The 23,357-nt window shown below is 41.7% G+C and overlaps 1 protein-coding gene across 12 annotated transcripts in view; it reads left to right on the top strand.

Annotated features, from left to right (window-relative positions):
• Nucleotides 1–23,357, top strand: part of MTUS1 (microtubule associated scaffold protein 1) — a 160,410-nt gene that overhangs the window by 59,045 nt on the left and 78,008 nt on the right. For 8 of the 12 annotated variants that reach the window (XM_017867216.1, XM_017867220.1, XM_017867222.1 and 5 more), the window contains exon 4: nucleotides 20,321–20,482. The exons of 3 other annotated variants lie outside the window; for them this stretch is intronic. In XM_017867216.1, the coding sequence (XP_017722705.1) occupies nucleotides 20,321–20,482 (162 nt within the window). Of the gene's footprint in view, nucleotides 1–20,320; nucleotides 20,483–21,917; nucleotides 22,420–23,357 lie in introns of those variants that run through there. One more of the 12 variants, XM_017867226.1, reaches the window with a different exon arrangement.

The following is a 23,357-nucleotide window of genomic DNA, read 5'->3' as shown; positions in this document are numbered from 1 at the left end:
AATGTTTTACGGAAACCAGTGAAAGCTAGCAAATCCCAGAAGAGCTCTGTATCTCTCTCCCATTTAGTATTTGTGGGTTTCATTTTTCAACCCTATCGTGACGCCTCCAACGTGAAAGCCTATAATGCACAGAAATGTTTTACGGGCTGTTTATTTAGATTCAGGCCTGGTGTCAAGGAGACATGACCAGAGAGGTGTGAGTGGAAGAAGAGGGATTGGCAGCACATGTCCATCTCCATCCCCAGAGGAACTAGCTGGAAAGAGGAATTCATTCGTTCAGAGTGTTCATCATTTGGGAGAAAAGCCAAAAGCCACTGGGAGAAACAGTGATTCTTATTTGGGATATTGCCACACTTAGGGAGTCAAGGCATGAGTGAGATGAAAGCTCTGGTCCTGGCTGGGTGCGGTGGTTTATGCCTGAAATCCTAGTGCTTTGGGAGGCCGAGGTGGGAGGACCACTTGAGGCCAGGAGTTGAAGACCAGCCTGGGCAAGAAAGCAAGACCCTGTCTTATGAAAAATAAATAAATAAATAAATATATTTTAGCTGGGTATGATGGTGTGCACCTGTAGTTCCAGCTATTCCAGAGGCTGAGGCAGGAAGATCACTTGAGCCCAGAAGTTGAAGGCTGCAGTGAGCTATGATCATGTCACTGTACTCCAGCGTGGGCAGCAGAGCAAAACCCTGTCCCTTGGTGGGGAAGAAAAAGCTCTGGTCCTTACTGTAGTTGTCCAGTAAGGCTCATGGTGTTTACAGAGACTGGAGCTCCCTTCCTCCTCTGTGAGGAACACCTGTAGCTTGGTGGCATTGGAGTGTGGTCCCTGGCCTCTGGCCTGCCGTTAGGAGTCCTGTGTTTTAGTTCCACTCTGGCCCCAATACACTACCTGAGCAAGTCTTTTACTCTCCCTAGGCTTCAGCTTCACATCTGGAAAGTGTAAGTGTCTGAGAATCTAAGACCCTGTCAGCTTTTCCAGTCCTTGCCTTTCTAGGGACAATTGGGAGCTCACCTCCTTTTCTGAGTAACTGCTGTTACTGGTATGATTCTCTGAATTTCGTGGTGCGTGAATTCCAGAAAACCTACGTGCACATACTTTTAAGAAACGAGGCCAATACCCAGGATACATTGAAAAAGAGAATCCTTTTATGTAGGCAATCAGTCCCACCCAGCGGGGAAGCGGTTGTTAAGTCCTTTCACCCTGTGTTGCATAATGTGTCTTAGAGAAAAGTGGATCTGTTTAGTCTTAGCGAAAAGACAGGGCATGTTGTTGAGCTTTTATCATCCTGTGTCAATGAGCTCGATAACTGAGGTATGCATCCAGATTTTTCAGTCTCAGTTAAAAACTAAATTACCTTTTATACTGAGTGGTTTTCTGTATCTGAATGGAAAAAGGTAATGTAACCAGAAACATTCTGGATTTGAATTTGACTTTTATATTTGAGTGGTTAGAAGACTTTTATGGTCTGAATACTTGGGTCACTCTACATTAATAGGTTGAAACCCCAACCCATGATGTGATTGTGTTTGGAGACAGGGCTGGTGAGGAGGTGATAAAGGTTAAACGGGGTCCTAAGAGTGGGATCCTAATTCAGAAGAGGTGGTGCCCTTAGAAAAAGAGGAAGAGACGCACTAGGCATGTCGGCTCACACCTGTAATCCCAGCATTTTGGGAGGCCAAGGCGGGTGGATCACCTGAGGTCAGGAGTTTGAGACCAGGCTGGCCAACATGGCAAAACCCCGTCTATACTAAAAATACAAAAAACAATTAACCGAGGGTGCTGGCAGGTGCCTGTAATCCCAGCTACTCAGGAGGCTGAGGCAGGAGAATCACTTGAACCTAGGAAGGGGGAGTTGTAGTGAGCCGAGATCACACCATTGCACTCCATCCTGGGCAACGAGAGCGAAACTCTTTCAAAAAAAAAAAAAAAAAAAAAAAAAAAAAAGGAAGAGACACTGGAACTGTCCTCACTATGTGAGGTACAATGAGAATGTAGCCATCTGGATGCCAGGAAGAGGGCCCTTGCTGGGAAGCAGATCAGCTGGCACCTCTATCTTAGGCATTCCAACCTGCAGAACAGTGAGAAAACAAATTTCTGTTGTTCAAGACACCCCATCTGGTATTATTACTCTTATGGCAGCCCGAGCTGAGAAGACTAATTTGATTCTACTGTATTATGTTTTACAGAAAACTTAATAGCAGCTAATTTTTTGGGATGCTCTCGATAAATTGAGAGATGTTTCTTGAGGGGGACAAAAAACTTAATCACCACACAGTTAGAAGTAGAACAGAAAAATCAAGGAGCAGAAACAATGTACTTTTAGATCACTGTGATCCTGTTGCCATTGATTGTACAATGAAGTGTTTGTATGTATTAGCAAATTGAAACCAAATGGATATCCACCAGACTGACTCACAGTTACTCTGCTGAAAGGTAAGCAGCAGGAGTGTTCCAGCCAATTTGGGGTTTTCAATAAATCCTTTCAGAACACTTAAGTAGAAAACCAGACCCAGTGTTGAAACAGCCATTTTCTTGAAGCTTTAAAATGAATGTGAGAAGGAATTGTAATTAAACCCAATGGAGCTGTTCCTTTTTCCTTTTTTTTTTCTCCCCCCGCGGAGACGGAGTCTTGCTCTGTTGATCAGGTTGGAGTGCGATGGTGCAATCTTGGCTCACTGCAACCTCCGCCTCCCAGGTTCAAGCGATTCTCCTGCCTCAGCCTCCTGAGTAGCTGCGATTTACAGGCACCCACTACCACGCCCAGCTAATTTTTTGTATTTTTAGTGGAGATGGGGTTTCACCATGTTGGCCAGGCTGGTCTTGAACTTCTGACGTCAGGTGATCCACCCACCTTGGCCTCCCAAAGAGCTGTTCCATTTTACCTGTCAAAATGCAGAAATTTATATGAGATCAGATTATAAGAGATTATAATTAACCAAATCTAAAGTACCTTTGCTTCTTTGGAAATGTACTGAAATAAGATGAGATAGTGATGAAAATTATTTCTGATAGTAATTATTATAATGTGAATGATAGCAGCTCACACTGTTAAGTGTATGTCAAGTTCCAGGCTCAGTTTTAGTAATTTCATCTATAAATTCATTTAATCCTGACAATAACTTTTTGAGGGTTATCCCTGTTCTATAGACAAGGAATCTTCCACAGAAAAGTTACATAATTTGTCTAATGTTAAACAGCTGGAAAGTGGCAGAGGTGGGATTCAGACCAGCCAGTGATGCTATTAACTGTCACATTATTAATCTCAATACTATTAGTATGACCATGAGTTTTGTTTTATTTATTTGTTTATTTTTGCGATGGAGTTTCAGTCTTGTTGCCTAGGCTGGAATGCAAATGGTGCAATCGTGACTCACCACAACCTCCCCTTCCCTGGTTCAAGCAGTTCTGCTGCCTCAGCCTCCTGAGTAGCTGAGATTACAGACACGAATCACCACACCTGGCTAATTTTGTATTTTTAGTAGAGATGGGATTTCTCCATGTTGGTCAGGCTGGTGTCGAACTCCTGACCTCAGGTGATCCACCCGCCTTGGCCTCCTAAAGTGTGGGGATTACAGTCATGAGCCACTGTGCCTGGCCTGAGTTTTATTTTTAATAATAAAATAAAGTCTAATTTGTTTTTTGTTTTGTTTTCTGTTTGTTTGTTTTTTGAGACAGTCTCACTCTCGTCCAGGCCAGAGTGCAGTGGCTGCACTATAGATCACGGCAGCCTTGAATTTCTGGGCTCAGGCAATCCTGTCTCAGCCTCCCGTGTAGCTGGGACCACAGGTGTGCCTCAGCATACCCAGCTGATTTTTATTTTTTCTTATAGAGATGGGGGGGATGTCTCACTTTGTTGCCAGGCTGGTCTCGAACTCCTGAGATTAAGCTTAAGTGATCCTCTCACCTAGGCCTCCCAAAGCACCAAGATTACAGGCATGAAGCACCACACCAGGCTAACGTTTAATTTTTTAAAAATTAAAATTCTTGTTGCCCAGCTGAGTGGTTTAGAAACTGTGGCACTTTTCTTTTCAGGCCTTGGTTTAAAGCTTGATGTCAATTTACTGTGATGTAAATGATTTTATGTGGTTATGGAAAATTAATGCTGCTTCAGGAAAAATCGCTAATGCATGCCGGGCTTAATACCTAGGTTGCTAGGTGAAGCCAACCACCATGGCCCACGTTTACCTGTGGTACAAACCTGCACAGCCTGCATGTGTACCCTGGAACTTAAAACAATAAAAAATACAGTAATAATAAATTAATGCACTGAATAAATAACTGCTCAGTAAATCCTTCATGATCAATCCAGACATCTTCAGAGAGACCCGCTGTCACTCTGTTTTGGAGGCAATACCAGCTCTTCCCAGGTTTTAGATGATAAATATCTGTGTTCTTCTCTACACACATGCGGTTGCCGTTTCAGTGGCCAGCCTGAGCCAGGCAGGATTACAGAAGTAGCACAGGATTCCCTCCCTGCCCTGTGACTCGGGAGAGCTAACTGAGGAGGGAGAGTGCGTGTTTACGCAGCAAACACAAAGCTGCACAAAGAATGGTGATGGGTGGGGAAAAGGCCCCAAAAGAAGAATGTCCAGGGGCGGGTCGGTGAAGAAAGGCCTCCCGAAAGAGATGGGTTTTAGTTTTCTTCTAGAGAAAGAGAAACCACATTTCAAACGGGCAACTCTTTGTTTCAACTGAGTTTATTGTGAGTTAATAAAGTAAATTCCTTTCAAGACAGCAGTCGGTCCGAAACTTGCAGTGACTTGCCTGTCATCGCAGGTTTCTCTTCTTTCTTGCTAAGGTATTTCCTTCGTGGTTTATGTAAACTGATTTTTTTTTCATTCATTTCGTGTTAAAGAGAATTTAAAGTCTTCTTCAAATTACTTTTATATCCTTTTAAACTTTTCTAGGTGAGAGTTTGAGAGAGATAGTCAGCAAAATTACGAGAGATTTTTCGCATACTTGAATAAAGTAATTATTAAAAATCAGAGGTTGTTACTCAATGAGTTATTCTAAAAGCCACCTTGAGGACGGACATGGTGGCTCCCATCTGTAATCCCAGCAATTGGGGAGGATTACTTGAGCCCAGGAGGTTGAGGCCAGCCTGGGCAACAGAGTAAGACCCTGTCTTAAAAAATAAAGTTAGCTGGGCAAGTGTCACACACCTGTGGTCCTCGCTCCTCAGGAGGCTGAGGTGGGAGGATCACTGAGCCCAGGAGGTTGAGGGTTCAGTGAGCTATAATTGCACCACTGCACTCCCGGTGGGGTGACAGAGCAAGACCCTGTCTCTAAAATGTGAATAAAATTAACATTAATGTGTCACTAATAGGTGTTTCTATATTTGTATGTGATTAAATCACTTTCTTTAGAGTATATCTCAGGATCTCTTTTCATAAAAATAGTATTAGTCGCTAACGTGTTTTGAATGCCTGTGTGCACCAAGCACATGCTAAGCTTTGTTTTAAATGCATAATCTCATTTAATTCTCACAACTCCGAGTAGGGATGCTGTGATTATCCCCATTCTACAGATGAGGAATTTGAGGGTCTGAAAGCTTCAGTAACCTGTCCAAAGTTATCCAGTGGGGTAATTGGTGGAGATGGGAAATGGGCCGGGTATTCTGGCCCCACAGTCTGTGCTCTTAACCCTGGTCCTTTATGTACATGCAGGAATCTTGACACACTCTTGTCTTCTTTCATGGACATGAGTGAATTCTTCATTAAACCACGTGTGTGTGAAGGAGAATGTGAGGAAGACTGGCTTGTGCTAAGAACTCTTCTAAGTACTGGAATGAAGTGCACAGAAGAGGCCCATTCCTTCCATTAGGAACCTTAAATTCTAATAAGGGGATTAAGAAATAAATACATTTGTGGATTCATGATGATGGAAAAGATCAAGCATTTACAAGTGGTGATTCATGATGATGAATCCACAGATAAAGGAGAAAGGGCCGAGCACGGTGGCTCATGCCTGTAATCCCAGCACTTTGGGAGGCTGAGGCAGGTGGATCACTTGAGGTCAGAAGTTCTAGACCAGCCTGGCCAACATGGTGAAACCGCATCTGTATTAAAAATACAAAAATTGGCTGGGCATGGTGGCAGGTGCATGTAGTTGCAGCTACTTGAGAGTTTGAGGCAGGAGACTCTCTTGAACCTGGGAGGTGGAGGTTTCAGTGAGCTGAGGTTGCATCACTGCACTCCAGCCTGGGTGACAGAGCAAGACCCTATCTCAAAAAAAAAAAAAAAAAAAAAAAAAAAAAAAAAAAAAAAGCAGTGAAGGAAATTAGATTTTTAAACGGCTAGATCAAGAAAGGCTTCACTGAGAGGGTGACATTTGGGCAAACACTTGCAAGGAGGGGAGGAGGGAGGCTTTTGGATGTCAGGTGGGAGGACTTTCCAGGCACAGGGACCAGCCGTGCAGAGACCCCGAGGTGAGGCAGGGTGTGGGGTGCGCAAGGAACAGTGAACCACTCACTGTGTGTGGTGTGGGCTGGAGGACGTGGGTGGGCGGAGGAGGTCAACCAACCCAGCAGGGCCATGCGGGTGCCTATGAGGAACGTGTCCTCTTTTCGTCCTCACAGACATCATCACTTGTAAATGCTTGATCTTTTCCAGGCGTTTCACACAATTCTCACTTGGCAGTAATTATGGAGAAGATTGCTTTGTGGAATGACTCACGAGTAGGCTTAGTATGTCACAGTGCAGGCCTGCCCATTCATTCAAGAAGTGCTTAGGGTCCCTGCTCTGTGTTGGGCAGTGTACTAGATTCTGAGACTACAAACAGGATTAAGCAAATATGTCCTCTTAAGGAGCTTACTGGTTGGAGGGTGAGGGGATAAGGGGGTGTCTAAGCAAATCGTTCCAATGAAAACTCTTGGCTCTTCAGATTCCAGCCCAGCTGTCCTGGCCTCTCTGCTACTTTGCATTCATAGTGCTGTATGCTGATTATTTCCTTACATGTCTGTCTCCTTCTAGACGGTGAAATCCATAAGGATAGAGTTCAGCTCTTAGTTATTTTCATATTTTCCAGTGCACAGTGTACTGGTTACACAAAAGGTGTTTCGAAACATTGCTTGGCTTGATTTGAATGGAGACCTGTGCGAAGCACTATGTATCCACAGTAAAGGAGCAACACTAACTCATTATGAGGGAGAACTGGAGGAGAGGCGGTGACATTTGAACTGTTTGGAATGCGCCTGCAGGAGTTTGGAATGCGCCTTGCCAGTAGAGGAGGCTGCTGGGGTTCCCGAAGGTGCAGATGTGGCGTTCTCAAAAGATACCATGTGCTTGGGGAACGTCAAGGCCAGGGTCAGCATGTCCTGCTGGACACAGCAGACGTGTCCCGGGGTCAATGAGATGAGCCTCTGCCTCCAGGGAGATTGAGGCTGATTAGTTCTAGTACTCTAGACACAAACTTGCACGAGTGCTACACGTTTTTTGGGAACAGATGGTAGAGTACATATTTAAAATAATTTGGAGAAAGTGTCTGGTCACTTCTTTTGGTGGTGAACAGTCCCAAGTGTCTATCCACCACTTCATGGTAGGTCATGAAGTGAAATGTGGAATAGAGTAGCAAGAAGTTTTCTGGAGGAGAATAGTGAGTTTCGTTCGGGGTGTGTGAAATTGGAGGAGGCTACAAACTGGGAAGCACCTCAAAGGGATATGTGCATGCTTGAAGTTTAAGAGTAAAAATATGTAGAGACCAAGGAAACCCTCAGAAAAGAGCTGACATAAAAATATAAGGACAGGCTAGGCCCAGTGGCTCCTGCCTGTAGTCTCAGCTACTAGCTACTTGGGAGGCTGAGACAGGAGCATCTCTTGAGCCCAAGTTTGAGTCTACAGTCAGCTATGATTGTACCACTGTACTGCCACCTGGGTGACAGAGCGAGACCCTCTGAAAAGAAAAGAAAAGAAAAAAAAGATGGTGTTAAGTTCTGAGGTCTCAGTGATCTCACCATCTCATTGCCCAATGGAGCTCTGCTCATAAACCTTGACTCCTAATGAGCCAGGAGGCTCACTGTGCACCTTCTTTTGTTCTTATCAGGCATTATTAGCATGAGTGTCAGATGGTAAATAAATTGGCTGGTGTACATGACCCTTGTTCATCTCCTTTGTATGGTAGCTGGGAAAAGGAAGCAACACCGCTAAGCCTTTGGTTTATTCCCCTCTGAATTTAAATGTTCCTATAGTTATGGGACACATGTTCCAGGCCTGTGACTAAGGCAGTTATTTTTGTTTAATCCCCACCTGAAGCCACAGACATCTTGTGAACATACTTGCAGAGGCAGGTACTGACGGCATCACCGAGAATGCTGCGCTTCTCTGCAGCTGGAGTCATCGTGAGAACCTTGCTTTGTGGGACTTTTTGCTGCTTTGTCAAATTACTGCACTCTTCAGACTTGCTGTGTTTTTGTTGTGACTCACCTGTGTTGCTGTGCCTTTGTCTGGGGAGCTTACCCTTGAATTTAAGCAAACGAGGATAATTATACAGGGTCCTATGGCCTTGAGGAACTCTGGAAGGTAGAATACTAAAATCACATTTGCAAGATATAAATGTAGAGTGTTACTGAAATACACTGTGTTCTGCAACATATTTACTTAATAGATAGCGTATGCTAGATAAGTCATGTCCCAGACACTGAGGGATTGTAGGATGCATAAGATAAGGTTTTTGCCTTCTTGGTATTAACTGCCAAACAGAAGAGGTGACAAATTCTTCTTTCATCACATTTGTTCTTATAACAGTAAAATTTAATAAAAAGAACTGTAGGATTTTGGATGAGGGTGTAATTATAAATACCAAAGTTTGCTTAATTTTTTTCTTTCTGTAATGTAGGAGATTATATAGTGTAATAGAGTTACACTCTTAAATAGATAGGGGCCAGACTTGGTTTAATGTTGATGCTTTGTGCTGTTTAACTTTTGCCCCCTGAGATCCGAGAAATAAGGAGGATGTACATGGATTGAGATATTTTTCTCTCAATACTCTGAGTTACGGCTCAAAGTATAGAATGTAGAGATTGTGGTCAAAGTAAGTACAAATGGAGTGAAAATACAGAGGAGGGCCAGCAGGTGATTAGAACACAACAGATTGGCTTTCTGGCAGTCAACAAAGAAGAGGCTGACCGAGAGCCTCTTGTCAATGTCAATATCAAGAAAGGGATGCGGGGCCCTGTTTTGTTCTTTACTTCTTGTGTCTTGAATTTAACCAGGCAAATTGGATAGTTTGTCAAGTTTACTCTCTTCCCAGTAGGCTATTTTAAAGGTATAGCATTTTAAATTTAAAGTGAGAAAATAAACACCTGTCATCTTACCACCACCAAATAGCTTTTAACTTAAAAATTTATGACTATTTGGCACCTTTTTTTCTGCATATTCTCATGCACGCGTGTTTACATATATAATGGAGACAGTGTCTGCTGTTTTATCTTTTTGAGACGGAGTCTTGCTCTTTTGCCCAGGCTAGAGTGCAATGGCACGATCTCAGCTCACTGCAACCTCCGCCTCCCGGGTTTAAGCGGTTCTTCTGTCTCAGCCTCCCGAGTAGCTGAGATTATAGGCGCCTTCCACCACGGCCAGCTAGTTTTTGTATTTTTAGTAGAGATAGGGTTTCACCATGTTGTTCAGGCCGGTCTCGTTCTCCAGACCTCAGGTGATCCACCCACCTCGGCCTCCCAAAGTGCTGGGATTACAGGCATGAGGCACCGTGCCCAGCATGGATCATGTATAGTCTTGAAAATCATAATTAGGATTTTGACTTTGAAGTGGAGTGACTTAAATGTTAATGGGATCACTCTGATAGTTGTGTTGGGAGTAGATTGGATGTGGGTGGGGTAGGAACAGGGAGATCAGTTAGGAGGGGTTGCTGTGATGACAGCAGGAGGTTATGGTTTCTGGGACCCAGGTTGTGGCAGTAGGGCCTGGTCAGATTCTAGGTATGTGCTTGAAGGGACAGCCAGTGAGGTTTGCTTAGATTGGATTGGGGGTGAGAGCAAAGGAAGGAGTCACGGATGACCATGACCATGTTGGTGTGAGCAATGGAAGAATGGCGCAGCCTTTACCCGAGATGAGACTGGATGGTGGAAGCACAGATGTTGGGAAGGGGAGATCTGAAACTCAGTTACATTGAAATGATTGATAAGAGGCCGTGTGGAGTAGAAAGCTGGATATGCAAGTTTGAAGTGCATGGAAGAAATCTGGTCTACGGATATAAATTTAGGATTCAGCACCATATAGAGGATATTTAAAGTCACCAGACTGGATGAGATCTCCAAAGCAGTAAGTGTAGAGAGCACAGGTCAAGGATAGCTCTGGGATGCTCCCTAGACTCTCCAAAGTCTAGAAGGAACAGCAGGAAGGTAGGGGCATCCCAGAAGCCAAATAAGGAAAGCCTTTCAACGAGAAAAGAGGAACCAACTGCATCCAATACTGCTGGCAGGAGAATGGCGCAGTTAAGAACACAATTTGCAGCAGGCGACAGAAAACCTAACTGGTGGATGTAAACCAGAGGCTGTGTGTGTTTATGCTTTGGGAGGGCTAGAGGCAGGCTGTTCCAGGTTTGACGATTCAGAAATGTCCTCTCTCTGCCTCTCTGCTCATCTCACATCAGCATGTGGCTTTGTCATTGGCTTTTCAGTTAAAATATGGCTGCTAAGAGTTCCGTGTGCATGCCACCACTTCCTGTGACTGTGTTCAAAGGCTGGAAGCAAAGGACGGCATCTCGGGACAGGGACCTCCTCCTCTCTTCGTTTAATTGGGGACACACGTTCAGCAGCTCCCCCGTTGCCCTCTCGTCCTTATGTCTGATTGGCACAGACCAGATCTGGCTCTTGCCCCTACTGGCATGAAAGATCAGGAAGCAAGTATTTGACTTTTTAAACTTTTCTATGGGGTTAAGCAATGGAGATGGGGATTAGGAATGACAGTTGGCTCACCAGGAAAGGTGTTAGACACAGTGAGCTTGGAGAAAAAAAAAAGTTATCAACTCTTTTTAAAATTCATTCTTTTGAGAGCTTTTGCTCACTTACATTTAGGGGCATAGGATTTTTTGTTGATCTGCTGCTGTTCATTTCCTTGCCTGTTGTTTTATGTCTTTTATTTTGCATATGGTGATTTCTTAATCTTTTTTCACTTTTGTGTTGTCAGATGTCTTGTTTCCTTTATCTTTTCCTGTGTTTTTATGCATAAGATGCTCTCTACTCAAAAAGAAGACTGACCTATATTTAATTATTGTGTTTTATGGTTTCATCTTAAGCCCTTTGCTTTGTAATCCAATTTAATTTATTTTGGTGGATGGTGAGCGCTAATAGCTAATATTTGTATGGTACTTTGTGCCAGATGCTGTTCTAAGCTTTTTTTTTTTTTTTGCCGGTTTTTTTTTAAATTTTTTTTTTTTTTTTTTTTTTTTTTTTTTGAGATGACGTCTCGCTTTACCGCCCAGGCTGGAGTGCAGTGGCGCAATCTCCACTCACTGCAAGCTCTGCCTCCCGGGTTCACGCCATTCTCCTGCCTCAGCCTCCCGAGTAGCTGGGACTACAGGTGCCCGCCACCATGCCCGGCTAATTTTTTTTTTGTATTTTTAGTAGAGACGGGGTTTCACTGTGTTAGCCAGGATGGTCTCGATCTCCTGACCTCGTGATCCACCCATCTCGGCCTCCCAAAGTGTTGGGATTACAGGCGTGAGCCACTGCACCCGGCCTAAGCATTTTAAAATTATAAATTTATTTAATTCTCACAAGAACCTATGAGGTAGGGACTACTCCTATCAACCCCATTCTTATATATGGAAAACAGAAGTGCAGAGTGGTAAGGAACGTGCTCACTAGGCAGTGTGAGGTGGCGCGGGTTTGAACCTAGATGATCTGCCTTGAGATTGTCAGCTTTTAACCACTATACCGTTCTGCTTCTCAAATTTTAATTTAATAATTCAAATATCTTAATACCACAAATAAGTGTTTTTGCTGATTTAAGATACCTCCTTTACCCTTTTTTTTTTTTTTTTTTTTTGAGACGCAGTCTCGCTCTGTGGCCCAGGCTGGAGTGCAGTGGTGCGATCTCGGGTCACTGCAAGCTCCGCCTTACGGGTCCACACCATTCTCCTGCCTTAGCCTCCCAAGTAGCTGGTACTACAGGCGCCGGCCACCATGCCCAGCTAATTTTTTGTATGTTTAGTAGAGACGGGGTTTCACCATGTTAGCCAAAATGGTCTCATCTCCTGACCTCCCGTGATCCGCCCGCCTCGGCCTCCCAGAGTGCTGGGATTACAGGTGTGAGCCACCACGCCTGGCCCCTATCCTGAATTTTTATATTTCTGAGATTTATATACCACCTTATTAATGGTGTCAGTATGGTTTTATTCCAGTAAGACTTTTATTTTTTTAATATCGTACTCTAACTAGTTGCACAAGTTCCTTTTTTTTTAACTTAAAAATTGTGGCAAAACATACATTGCACAGAATGTGCCACTTGAGCAATTTTTTTAAATGTACAATTCTGTGGCATTAAGTACATTCACATTTTTGTGCAGCTATCCTCCGTATCCATCTCCAGAACTTTGTTTTCCCTTTGAAATCCTGTATCCATTTTACTAACCCCCAGTTCTCCATTTCTTTCAGCGCCTGGCACTCACCGTTCTGTGTTCTGTCTATATGCGTTTGACTATTCTAGTAATCATGAATGAGAATCGTTACATATTTGTAACTGGCTAATTTCAGTTAGCATCGTGTCTTCAAGGTTCATCCATGTTGTATCATGTGTCAGCTTCCTTTTTAAGGCAGGAGAATATTCCATGGCATAGCTGTACCACCTTCTGTTCATTCATCTGCCTGTGAAAGTTGTGTTGCTTCTACATTTTGGCTATCGTGAATGATGCTGCTATGAAGATGGTTGTACAGATATCTGCTCAAGTCTTTCACTTTTTTTTTTTTTTTTTTAAGACAGAGTCTTGCTCTCTCGCCCAGGCCAGAGTACAGTGGCAGGATCTCAGCTCACTGTAACCTCCACCTTCCAGCTTCAAGTGATTCTCCTGCCTCAGCCTCCCAAGTTGCTGGAATTATAGGTGCCCACCACCACGCTCAGATAATGTTTTATGTATTTTTAGTAGAGATGGAGTTTTACCATGTTTGCCAGACCGATCTCAAACTCCTGGCCTGGCCTCAGGTGATCCCCTGCCTCGACCCTCCAAAGTGCTGGGATTACAGGCTTGAGCCACCGCGCCCGGCCTGAAGCTAAATTCTTAAACATGTATATTTAGTGTTGAGAGAATTTGGTCCCTTAAGCTTAATTGGAAGTGAACCTGCAAACACGGTTTTGAGTATGTATAATTTGTTTCTCTCATAACTTACTGTTAACTTGTTTGTCACTTTTAGGTTTCCCGTGATTTTGTAATAATTACTAGTTACTGTAGATAATTACTCTACAGGTAACTGTCCCTGTGTAGTTGACTTGTGTTTAAGAAACCCAAGTTATAATGATAGCTAGAAACATTCTCTGAATTAATTGGAAAAAAAATACATATTCTCATGTCTTGTATTTTAACTGTGTCTGTCAATTTGGCATTTTCTGTTTCTGACCTTAGTAGTTAGTGGCCTTGCAACTTGCATGCCTTACGGATATATTTCAAATGGACCTCAATAATCTTTTCATTTTCTAGTTAAAATTCTCACTTCTCTAAAGCTGGCAGGTGCTGGTATTCTAGCTTCCTTTTTCCCTGATTTCAGTCTTCAATCAGTTCTGCACACTGCTACCACACAATCAAGTTCTGATGTAAATGCTAAGAAAGCCTCAGTCTCCCCCACCCCTGCAACACACATCTTCCCACCATATCCATCCCTAACAATTAAGGTCTAAAATTATGAGTCTGGCATTCAGTGCCATGTCTCACCCGACTGTAAACTACCTATTTCTCCAGCCTCATTTTCTTCTTCTTCCCCATGATACCTGTGTTCCTACTAAGCCGTATAAACTACAGAACAACATATCTTATGATGAGACATGATGTTTTCTCTAGTTTACAGTTTTTACTGAGAACATCTGGTAGTTAATCCTGTGGCAGGATGTCAGGTGTTTATGGCTCTGTATATGTTTGAACTTTGTGATTACTTGCAGTTGCCTTACTAGGTAAGCACATAAATACTTGGGTAACACACATCTTCATGTGAATCTATTGTCCAGATTTTTATTAAGATGATCTGTTTTGGCCAGGCGCAGTGGCTCATACCTGTAATCCCAGCACTTTGGGAGGCCAAGGCAGGTGGCTCACTTAAGGTCAGAAGTTTGAGACAAGCCTCGTGAAACCCTGTTTCTACTGAACATAGAAAAACATGAGCCAGGTGTGGTGGTGTGTGCATGTAATCCCAGCTTACTCAGGAGGCTGAGGCAGGAGAATCGCTTGAACCTGGGAGGCGGAGGTTGCAGTGAGCCATAATGGCACCACTGCACTCCAGCCTGGGTGATGGAGTGAGACTCTGTCTCAAAAAAAATAAAAACAGATATGTGTCTTTTGATATAGATCATATAGTAGTCAGTGTTTCTTTGTTAACTAATTAAAACTCATCTTCAAAATCCATAAATTGTTACCAAATATATAAACAAGAAGTCACCTTTTCAATGCTGAATAGTCTTGTGAAAAATATATTAAGCCTGGGCATGGTGGCTCACACCTGTAATCCCAGCAGTTTGGGAGGCCAAGGCAGGAGAATCACTTGAGCCCAGGAGTTTGAGACCAGCCTAGGCAACATAGACGCCACCTCTACAAAAATTTAAAAATATATGTATGTTAGTGCTGAATTTCTTTGCATCTAGGCGATAGTTGAGAGACGAGAAGTTGCTTTGGTAGGTGTTTGTGTGGCTCTGGAAATTGCTGTCATGATATTAAAGGTGATCTGTGAGTGGTGTGGGACCCACCTTCTTCCCTAGGCCTTCCTTCAAGAATGGAGAAGGCCAAATTGTTGCTGAGAGATTACACTACATACCTGTGAGGGCCCTGGGAACTCTCTCCTGGAGAGTGAATCATTTAACATAAGGGTCGAGACAAAGGACACCCTTCAGGAGTTCATTCTTGGGCTTTAATGTCCAGTCCTAGGAAACATCCCATGAGGGTAACATGATGAACTTTCCAGTAGTAAAGCGACTGTTTTTATGATAGCCATACAAAGCATCAATTAGAATACTGATTCTGTTTTTTCTTTAAGTACTGTAAAATAAAAGAAAATTGAAGAATAAGTAATGATTACAGATGACCAGAAATAAAAGTGATTATTAAAATCAACTTAATCGATCCAATTTTATCCTTTCTTTATTTCTTTGTTTTGTCTTAGATGTCTTATCTGATTAAATTTGACCCCATTGACTTTAATAATATTTAATAGTTTCATTATAAAATATGCTCATTGTAAAATTAAAATTCATATGGAGTAATGTATTTGTATATAAAGTATGAAGGAAAAGTTATCATTTCTGCACCTTCCCTGTTCTTCCTTGTCTGACTCTGCTGTACCTCTTACTAGTCTCACAAAATTGTGGTATGGCCTTTTGGACTTTTTCAACATATAGGTAAATACAAACTTAAAATATGTAAGTTTTCTTTTGCAGGGGATTTGCAAAATGGAACTTTATAATTTTATTTTGCCTTGGGACCCCCTCAACCAGGTTAGTTCTGAGTTTTTCTCTAGCCAATGTGATAATTTCTCAGTGTTCCTGTATAATTTGTTCTTCTTCCTTCATTTCCCATATCTCATAGCTATCACTGCTCCCTCCAAGTCCTGTTTGTTGGTTTCTTTTCTTCCTTTTCGTTTCTTCTCTTCTTTACTTTTTTCTTTTTCTGTTTTTTTTTTTTTTTTTTTTTTTTTTTTTTTTTTTTTTTTTTTGAGATGGAGTCTTGCTCTGTCACCCAGGCTGGAGTGCGGTGGTGTGATCTCGGCTCACTGCAACCTGTGCCTCCTGGGTTCAAGCGATTCCCCTGCCTTAGCCTCCCGAGTAGCTGGGACTACAGGTACGGGCCACCACAGCCAGCCAGTTTTTTGTATTTTAGTAGAGACGAGGTTTCACCGTGTTGGCCAGGATGGTCTCGATCTCCTGACCTCGCAACCTACCCACCTCGGCCTCCCTAAGTGCTGGGATTAAAGGCATGAGCCCCTGCACCCAGCCTCTTCTTTCTTTTCCTTCTTTCTTAGAAGACCTAGCGAGATTTACCCTTTAACACATTTTTCAGTGCACAGTGCAGTATTGTTAAACATAGGCAGTGTGTTGTACAGCACATCTGCAGGACGTATTCATCTTGCATTACTGGAACTTTATACCCGTTGAACAACTCCCCATTTCCCTTCCCCACCAGCCCCTGGCAAGCACCATTCTACCATCTTGTTTTACAGAATAGGATAATATTAATATTAACACTATCCTGTTGTTCACTTTATCTTTCCATTGAAATTTTAGTTTTGCTAGGCGTCTTTGACTGATTTTTATTGTTGTTAAATATAGTACACTTACTCAGGTTTTCTGAGGTGAGTGTTTCAGTAAATTGGTTGATTAATGAAAGTTTGCTTCAAATCCAGTAGACTGTCTGTGTTACTATCTGAGGCAAAGTGGAAGTGTTATACCTTCCAGATTTTCCCTACATAAAAGATGGTTATAATTACAGAATAAAAACAAATCTGTTGTCTATACGTAAGTCTATGCTAAGTGCATGAGCTTAAAATAAACTGCTGAGGTCAATAGTATTCTGGCAAGTAGATCTTAAATCTTTATCTTTCACATCTGGGATAAGTTACACAATACGATATGAGCTGGTAAATGTCATCTTTTCAGGACTGTAATTCAGAGAAGTCCTGTATTGATTTCACTGTTTAAGAATTTAGTGCCTGGGTTACTTGCAGTCTCTCAGTTAACCTAATATTGCTGTGTTTGACTTTTAATATTGCTTATGATGTGCATATTTTATTGCTTGGTATGAAATCCAATTAAAACGACTTTAGGTCATCTTTACTGTTAAGCTAAACGTCGGAGCTGTTGGTGAAATAGTTAAATGTCTTTGTTGTATGCGCATTGTTTTCCCCATTCCGCTGTAGGAGCTCCTGTCTAGTAAGAGCTCCAGTCAGAACTCTGTCTGCCTCCAGGCCTCATACTTCTTTAACTGAGATGCTTGTATTCTGTGGCATGGCCCAGGGAACACTGGGCGGGTGGCTAGACACTTGGATTCTAGGCCTTACTGTCACCAGCTGGGTATGTGACCCAGGTATGCCATTTAACCACCTAAGTAATTTTCTCATCTATAAACTGGGATAGTAATAGTCACACACTGTTGGGATTATTCTCACTATCAAAGGAACTAATCTTTTGGTGAAATCAGCATTTATTTTGTTCTCCTCAGTGCTCATTAGTCAAGAGTCATGGTGGAATTGGGAAGACTTTGGCGAGGACTGGCTGTCATTAGGTGTAGGGGGTGGGCCTGGATGGGGGTGCCAGTGAGATAGGGGAGGTCAGGGAAATGATATTTGGGTGCAGGGGTGAGCTTTCCTCTAGTGCAGCTGTGTGAAGGTACAGGTCTTCTGTAGTAGTTCCAAGGCGCACACAGAAATGTCTGCAAACCTAAGGTGTGTTTAGAAACAAAGCTACGAGGCATGTATTTCTGAAGAATAAGCGGATTTCCAAAATGTAGGAAGCCTTGGCTGCACTGTGGCTGTGGCCCAGTCATTTTGATCTGTTACTTGCCTACCCTTGTTTATCAGTTGTGATGATGATGACTCATCATTGTTTCTGCTGAAAGGGCAGCAATTTGGTAAATTTGTATTCTAAAAATCCGTTTTTCTGTTCCTCCTAAAGCAAGTAAAACTGGTGGCTAAACATAAATTTTTAAAATGGGTATTTGCCATCTCACAGTTGCTAATTATTGTAAAGGATGTAAAGAAAAAAGTCTCTAATAGACTGAAGAGACACATAAACTTATGAAAATGGGTTAAGCACTGAATGCTTCAATGCAGGTGATGGGCGAACACATTTTCAAAATATATCATTTACTCTTGGCATTAAAAAAATGAATTTGTTGAGGAAACATTTATTAAGGCTCACTCCATGCTAGACCTTTGCCAGTTCCTGAGGACCCGAATTGAATCAGGTGCTCTTCCTGATCTCAAGAACCTTGGAGATGGTCCAAGAGGAATGTGGGGGCAAATGCTGTGATAGAAGCAAGTACGTGGTGTGAGCAGAAAGCAAGGCGTAGTCCATGGCACACAGAGGAGGGTGTCCTGGCAGGATAAGCTCACAAAGAGGTCCTGATTCTCAGCAGTGCTTCAGAAACTCCACGTGCATTTTAATCATCTGGGGATCTTGTGAAACTGCAGGTGGTGATTCAGTAGGCCTAGGGTGGAGCTGCAAATGAGTAGCAAAGTTTAAAAGAGAGCTTGAGCTGACTTTGCATTCACTGGACAGAAATAGGGGAGGGGATAGAAAGGAGGCCATTCAGTCGGAAGGATGTACATAAGCAGAAGAATAGAGTGAAATGACTGGAGAGAAACCACTAAGGGTTGTGTGTGTATGAAAGGGTGGAGACATGGCCTAAGGGGGAAGAAGTGGGTAGGGATCAACCCTACATTGCCTTTTAAGCCTGTGAAATTAATGTTAAATAAAAGGATTGAAACTAAGATCACCATCCTATAGATCGGGGTATCCAATCTTTTGGCTTCCGGGCCACACTGGAAGAATTGTCTTGGGCCACACATAAAATACGCTAATGATAGCTGATGAGCTAACAAAAAAAATAGCAAAAAAATCTCATAATGTTCTAAGAAAATTGATGAACTTGTATCGGGTCAGCATTCAAAGCTGTCCTGGGCCACATGCTGGGCATAGTGGAGAATCCCAAATTTTAGATTGGGTCACGACCTTCATTTTCACATTCAGGAGATTAACACGATGGGGTTGGAAGGGAGGGAAGGACAGGATTTTAGGAGTCCAGTACAGTTTAGACAGTGATATAAAGGGTTAAATAAGGATTCAAAAAGAGGAGGAAGAAGAGCTCTTTGAAAAGAAATGATGTGCCTGTTGGAATATTAATAGAATAGCACACGGTGTGCCCTGGTGTCAGAGAGAAAGCTAGGTTGATTGGAGCAGAGCACACGTGGATGTTGAAGAGCAATACAAGAGTGAGGCTGGAGCCGAAATGGGAGCTTAATGCGGTCACTTCACATGCCCGGCCTGAGGAGCTTCAGCATCTTTTTCTTCATTAGGATGAGGTTTTTATGAGCGAAATCGCTGGAACAATGCAATGGGCATGACTTTCTGGCAGCATTACCTGACTCGCTTATGAGATCCTTAGTGATACGCAACAATGTCATTTTCATCAAAGGTCCTTTTCAACTTCTGTCAGGTGGTACTGGCCGCAATGGGAGACAGTGCTAGAATATATGGGGATCTGGGGAAGAAAAGATGATTTCAATGGTGTGAAGCTGGAAAAAAAAATTAAAAATAGGGCTATATGGCTGGGTGGGGTGGATTGCACATGTAATTCCAGCAGTTTGGGAGGCTGAGGCAAGAGGACTGCTTAAGGCCAGAAGTTTGAGACCAGCTTGGGCAACAAAGTGAGATTAAAAATAATAATAATAAAACAATGGAGCTATAATCAGCATAAACAGGAGCATGTCAGTCCAAGATAAAAACTTAAAGTACTCAATAAGTACTTTAAAACACGAGTAGCCTTGAGATTCAGAAGGAAGGTAGGACTGCAGGTGAGAATAAATAAACCGTGGAGAATAAAGAAGAAAAGGTGAGAGTAAAAAAAAAAAAAGAATAGTATAGCACCACCTGGTGTTAGAACATTAGGCATTTTCAAATGAAGTTTTTTCTTACCAAGTTGCATTTTTCTTTCTGTTAGGGTGATTTTGAAATTTTCCACGTACTTATTTCTTATATGATAGCCTATTGTGCTAATGGAATTTCTTTTTTTTTTTTTTTAGTCAACAGTATGGGAGGTCATATCAGTTTGTTCATTCTTTGATTTCAGTTTTGCCAAAAGCTGCTTTCTCACGATTCTTCTGATTGATCTTCTCCTTCAGAGAACATGTGTGAGTTAATTACTTTAGGAGACAGGGTTACTGCCACACTTCTCATATCCTAATTGCCTCATCATTTCTGCTCTCTTACCTCTAAATGATCAAAAATAAACACGTCTGCGTGAAGCTTTCATCTTTCGTCTGAAGTTACATGATCGTGAATATTCATTTTGTGTTTTGACTTTGTTGTTAGTGCAGAAGTTTGAGTTTACAGGCTTAAAAAGTGCTGGCTTTCAGGATGAATAGCAGTGGAAACTTTTTTTTTTTTTTTTTTAAACCCCAAGGAAAGCCTGCATCCTTGAAAACTGCACAGTCGTCATGGGTGAATTTGTCTAGGCCACTTCCTAAATCCAAAGCATCTTTGAAAAGTTCTGCGCTGCGGAGGACAGGAAGCACCTCCTCAATAGCCAGCACCCACAGTGAGCTGAGCACTTACAGCAACAATTGTAAGTCAACTTTATATCACGCTTCGGGGGTTGTGGAAACAGTCATTGCAAGAAAACGAATGCTCTGCGTATAATTAGAATTTTGTTTCTAGGGTTTCAGGAAAATATGCATACTGCTTCCTTGGAGTTGCTCTGAAAGTTTGGCAGAAAAAAACAAAATCTTTGAAAACTCTCTTGAAATAATTGTGTGTTAAAGTGTATTTTTGCATGAAGGATTCTAAAGTGCGTCATCTGAAGTAATGGTTTTTTGGAGGGTTAAGAGTAGCGACTCGGGATTTGGACTCTAACTGGAATCAGGAAAAAGATTACTATAGTTTCATGTACTTTGCAAAAGATTATCTCTTGTGGTATCTTTGGATGCTAGATTTTGTGTAATATGACTAGTATAACTTGAATCCTCATTCTAAACAATTTAAACTCAGGAGAATTTTGTTAACGTTTTCAGTTAACCTGAGTTCTATTTTCTGTGTATAAATGAGTGAACTTACTGAGATATCTCTTTCATTCCAAAGATGTATTTGGACTTGGTTCTTATTTTCTCATTCCCTTTTTTATACTCCCCCACGAAATAATTCATAAATTTAATGTTGAAGTGCCCGCTGTGCACAGACACCATGATAGGTGCAGTGAGGGACATAGGATGTAAAAGAAATGGCCCTTATTCTAAAAAAATAGTGGAGGAGAAAAAGAAGGTATTTTCATGGATGATGAGAATACTAATAAAACCACACACAAGGGTATGGAGAGGAGCAGCAAATTGATCTCTTCAGTTTGACGGATCGGTTTCTTCTTTTGGGTGAGGAGATGGGGACAAAGTGTCATAATGCTCACAAGGTTCCTCTGGGTGTGGAGCAGTATTTTAGGATGTCCATATTTGCTTTTATCTTTTTCTCTCAAGTGACTTCTACTGTTATCCTGTTTTTTATATATGAGGGGATTGAGGCTTAGAGATACTGTCACTGGTACAAAATCACACAGCAGGTATGTGAGGGAATTGCAAAATCATTTTTTGTAGAGAAGGCATTGAATTAATGAGCACATTTCCGATGGGTCACCTAGCAGCAGTAGCTGGACTCATATGAGAGTAAGTAGCTGCATACCCTGGCCCTTCAGAAATACTGGGATATGTGACTTGAAATTAAACAGGATTATTACCAGCTTTATTGTTTGAATTTTGAAGTTGTGGCACAAAATCAGGCTTGCATGTAAGAGAGAACTCTGAATTTGAAAAGGTAATTCACACATGTATTATTTTAAACTCTCTTTGTCTTGCAAAGCAATTTGAAAAACAAACTGCCAAATAGAATCACCAGCATGCTCTAGAAAAACTGTTGTGGCAACAGAATTTGTGGCACTTGAAGCAGACACAATCTGTAGTGCCACAGCCCTGCGTTTTCCGTCGACATCCATGTTGACTTGGCCACCGTTTCAGTACCATGTCTGATGCTCCTAAGGAGGTTGTAAAATGCTTTTGTCTATTCCTTTTTGTCTTTTAACAAAGGGGTTTACCATACACCCACAGAGCCTGTCTAGTGGCGATGTGTTCCTGTTGGCGGATTAAGCATTCAGATCAATGAGTCTCTTTCTTAGTTTGATTTGCTAGCTGGTTTAATCTGTTTTGTGTAGTGCCTTGGAGCTTACACATTTTTTTTTTCCTCCATTCGAATTCACTAAGAGCAAGCATGAGGGATATGAGAGTGAACATGGCTGCAGTTTTTCCTGCTTAAGCTTGCTTTGATCCTTTTAAATGACTGTACCAGGAGGATTTCGCAGTTGTACAGAAACTGATATTTCTTCAAAAATCTTTATCAATTCTACACTCACCCCACCGCCTGGTTCAGAGAGGCACTATGATGCTACCTTATTGACACTGCTGCTCGTGGGATCGTACAGCCTTTGTATCATTCCTTTGTTAGCCACGTTTACTGGGAAAAAAAGTAGGTCGACGATTTCTGTTTTCTTTTCTTTGTAAGCATGCTTAAATTTTTATTCAATAAATTGATTTAGGATCTGTTGACTGTATTTTTGTAACTTGTAATTTATGGTAATTGTAGTATTTGGGGGCATTTTGTATGTATATTTAAGATGTGAATGCTTCTGTGTAGGACCAATTTTATTGTCTCTTTTATGGGTTTTGGCACTCTTGATATAATTCAGCAGCATCGTTAATGCTCTGGCACGTGAAATTATCCTATTATCAAAGACTTTTTGATGGTTTAGTTCCTTATTAAATAACTAGTGTTTGTGTGTATGTAGCTGGTAGTTGTGCAAGTGTAGAAAAATACTTTCCTGAAATTAAAATGGAAACGTCACATCTTTGATTGTTTTCCTAAGTTGTAATTGAAAGTATTAAACATGTATACATTTAAAGACTACCTCAAAACATGAAAAAATCATTTTGCGCTGAAAATTTCCTGCTTCTGATAATGGATGGTCATGTTAAGAATTAACTTTCTCTTTTGATCGGTGTTCTGATTTATACTGGCTTAAGTATTTGAATCCCTTTAACGAATAGTGGTTTCTTGCTTTGTCTGCTTGTTTCTTTGTGATGTGATATCGTTAGTGGCATCATTTAAGAACTTCTGATACAACATAGTGCTGTTGTAAAATTAGCATTGGGTCCTCAGAACTTTGGGATCCTATAGAAATAACGTTACTAAGCTTTTTAAATGACCGAATCAAAATACGTAAGACAGTAAATTTTTCTTATTTGGGAATTTTAGCAGGTTCTTTGTGTGTGTTCTTTTAAGTGTAGAAAATTTCAAAGTTATGATCTTGATCCTTTTGGATATTAGCGTAAAAACATTTCACAATGGTTTTTATACCAAATGTACTCATTTATAGAAGTTAAAGATTATAAGCTCTTTCGCATTCA

This window comes from Rhinopithecus bieti, unplaced genomic scaffold (assembly GCF_001698545.2).
Source record: "Rhinopithecus bieti isolate Rb0 unplaced genomic scaffold, ASM169854v2 scaffold_2888, whole genome shotgun sequence".
Classification (NCBI taxonomy): domain Eukaryota; kingdom Metazoa; phylum Chordata; class Mammalia; order Primates; family Cercopithecidae; genus Rhinopithecus; species Rhinopithecus bieti.
The sequence above is the reverse complement of the archived record's forward strand: the minus strand, read 5'-3'. Positions and strand labels throughout refer to the sequence as shown.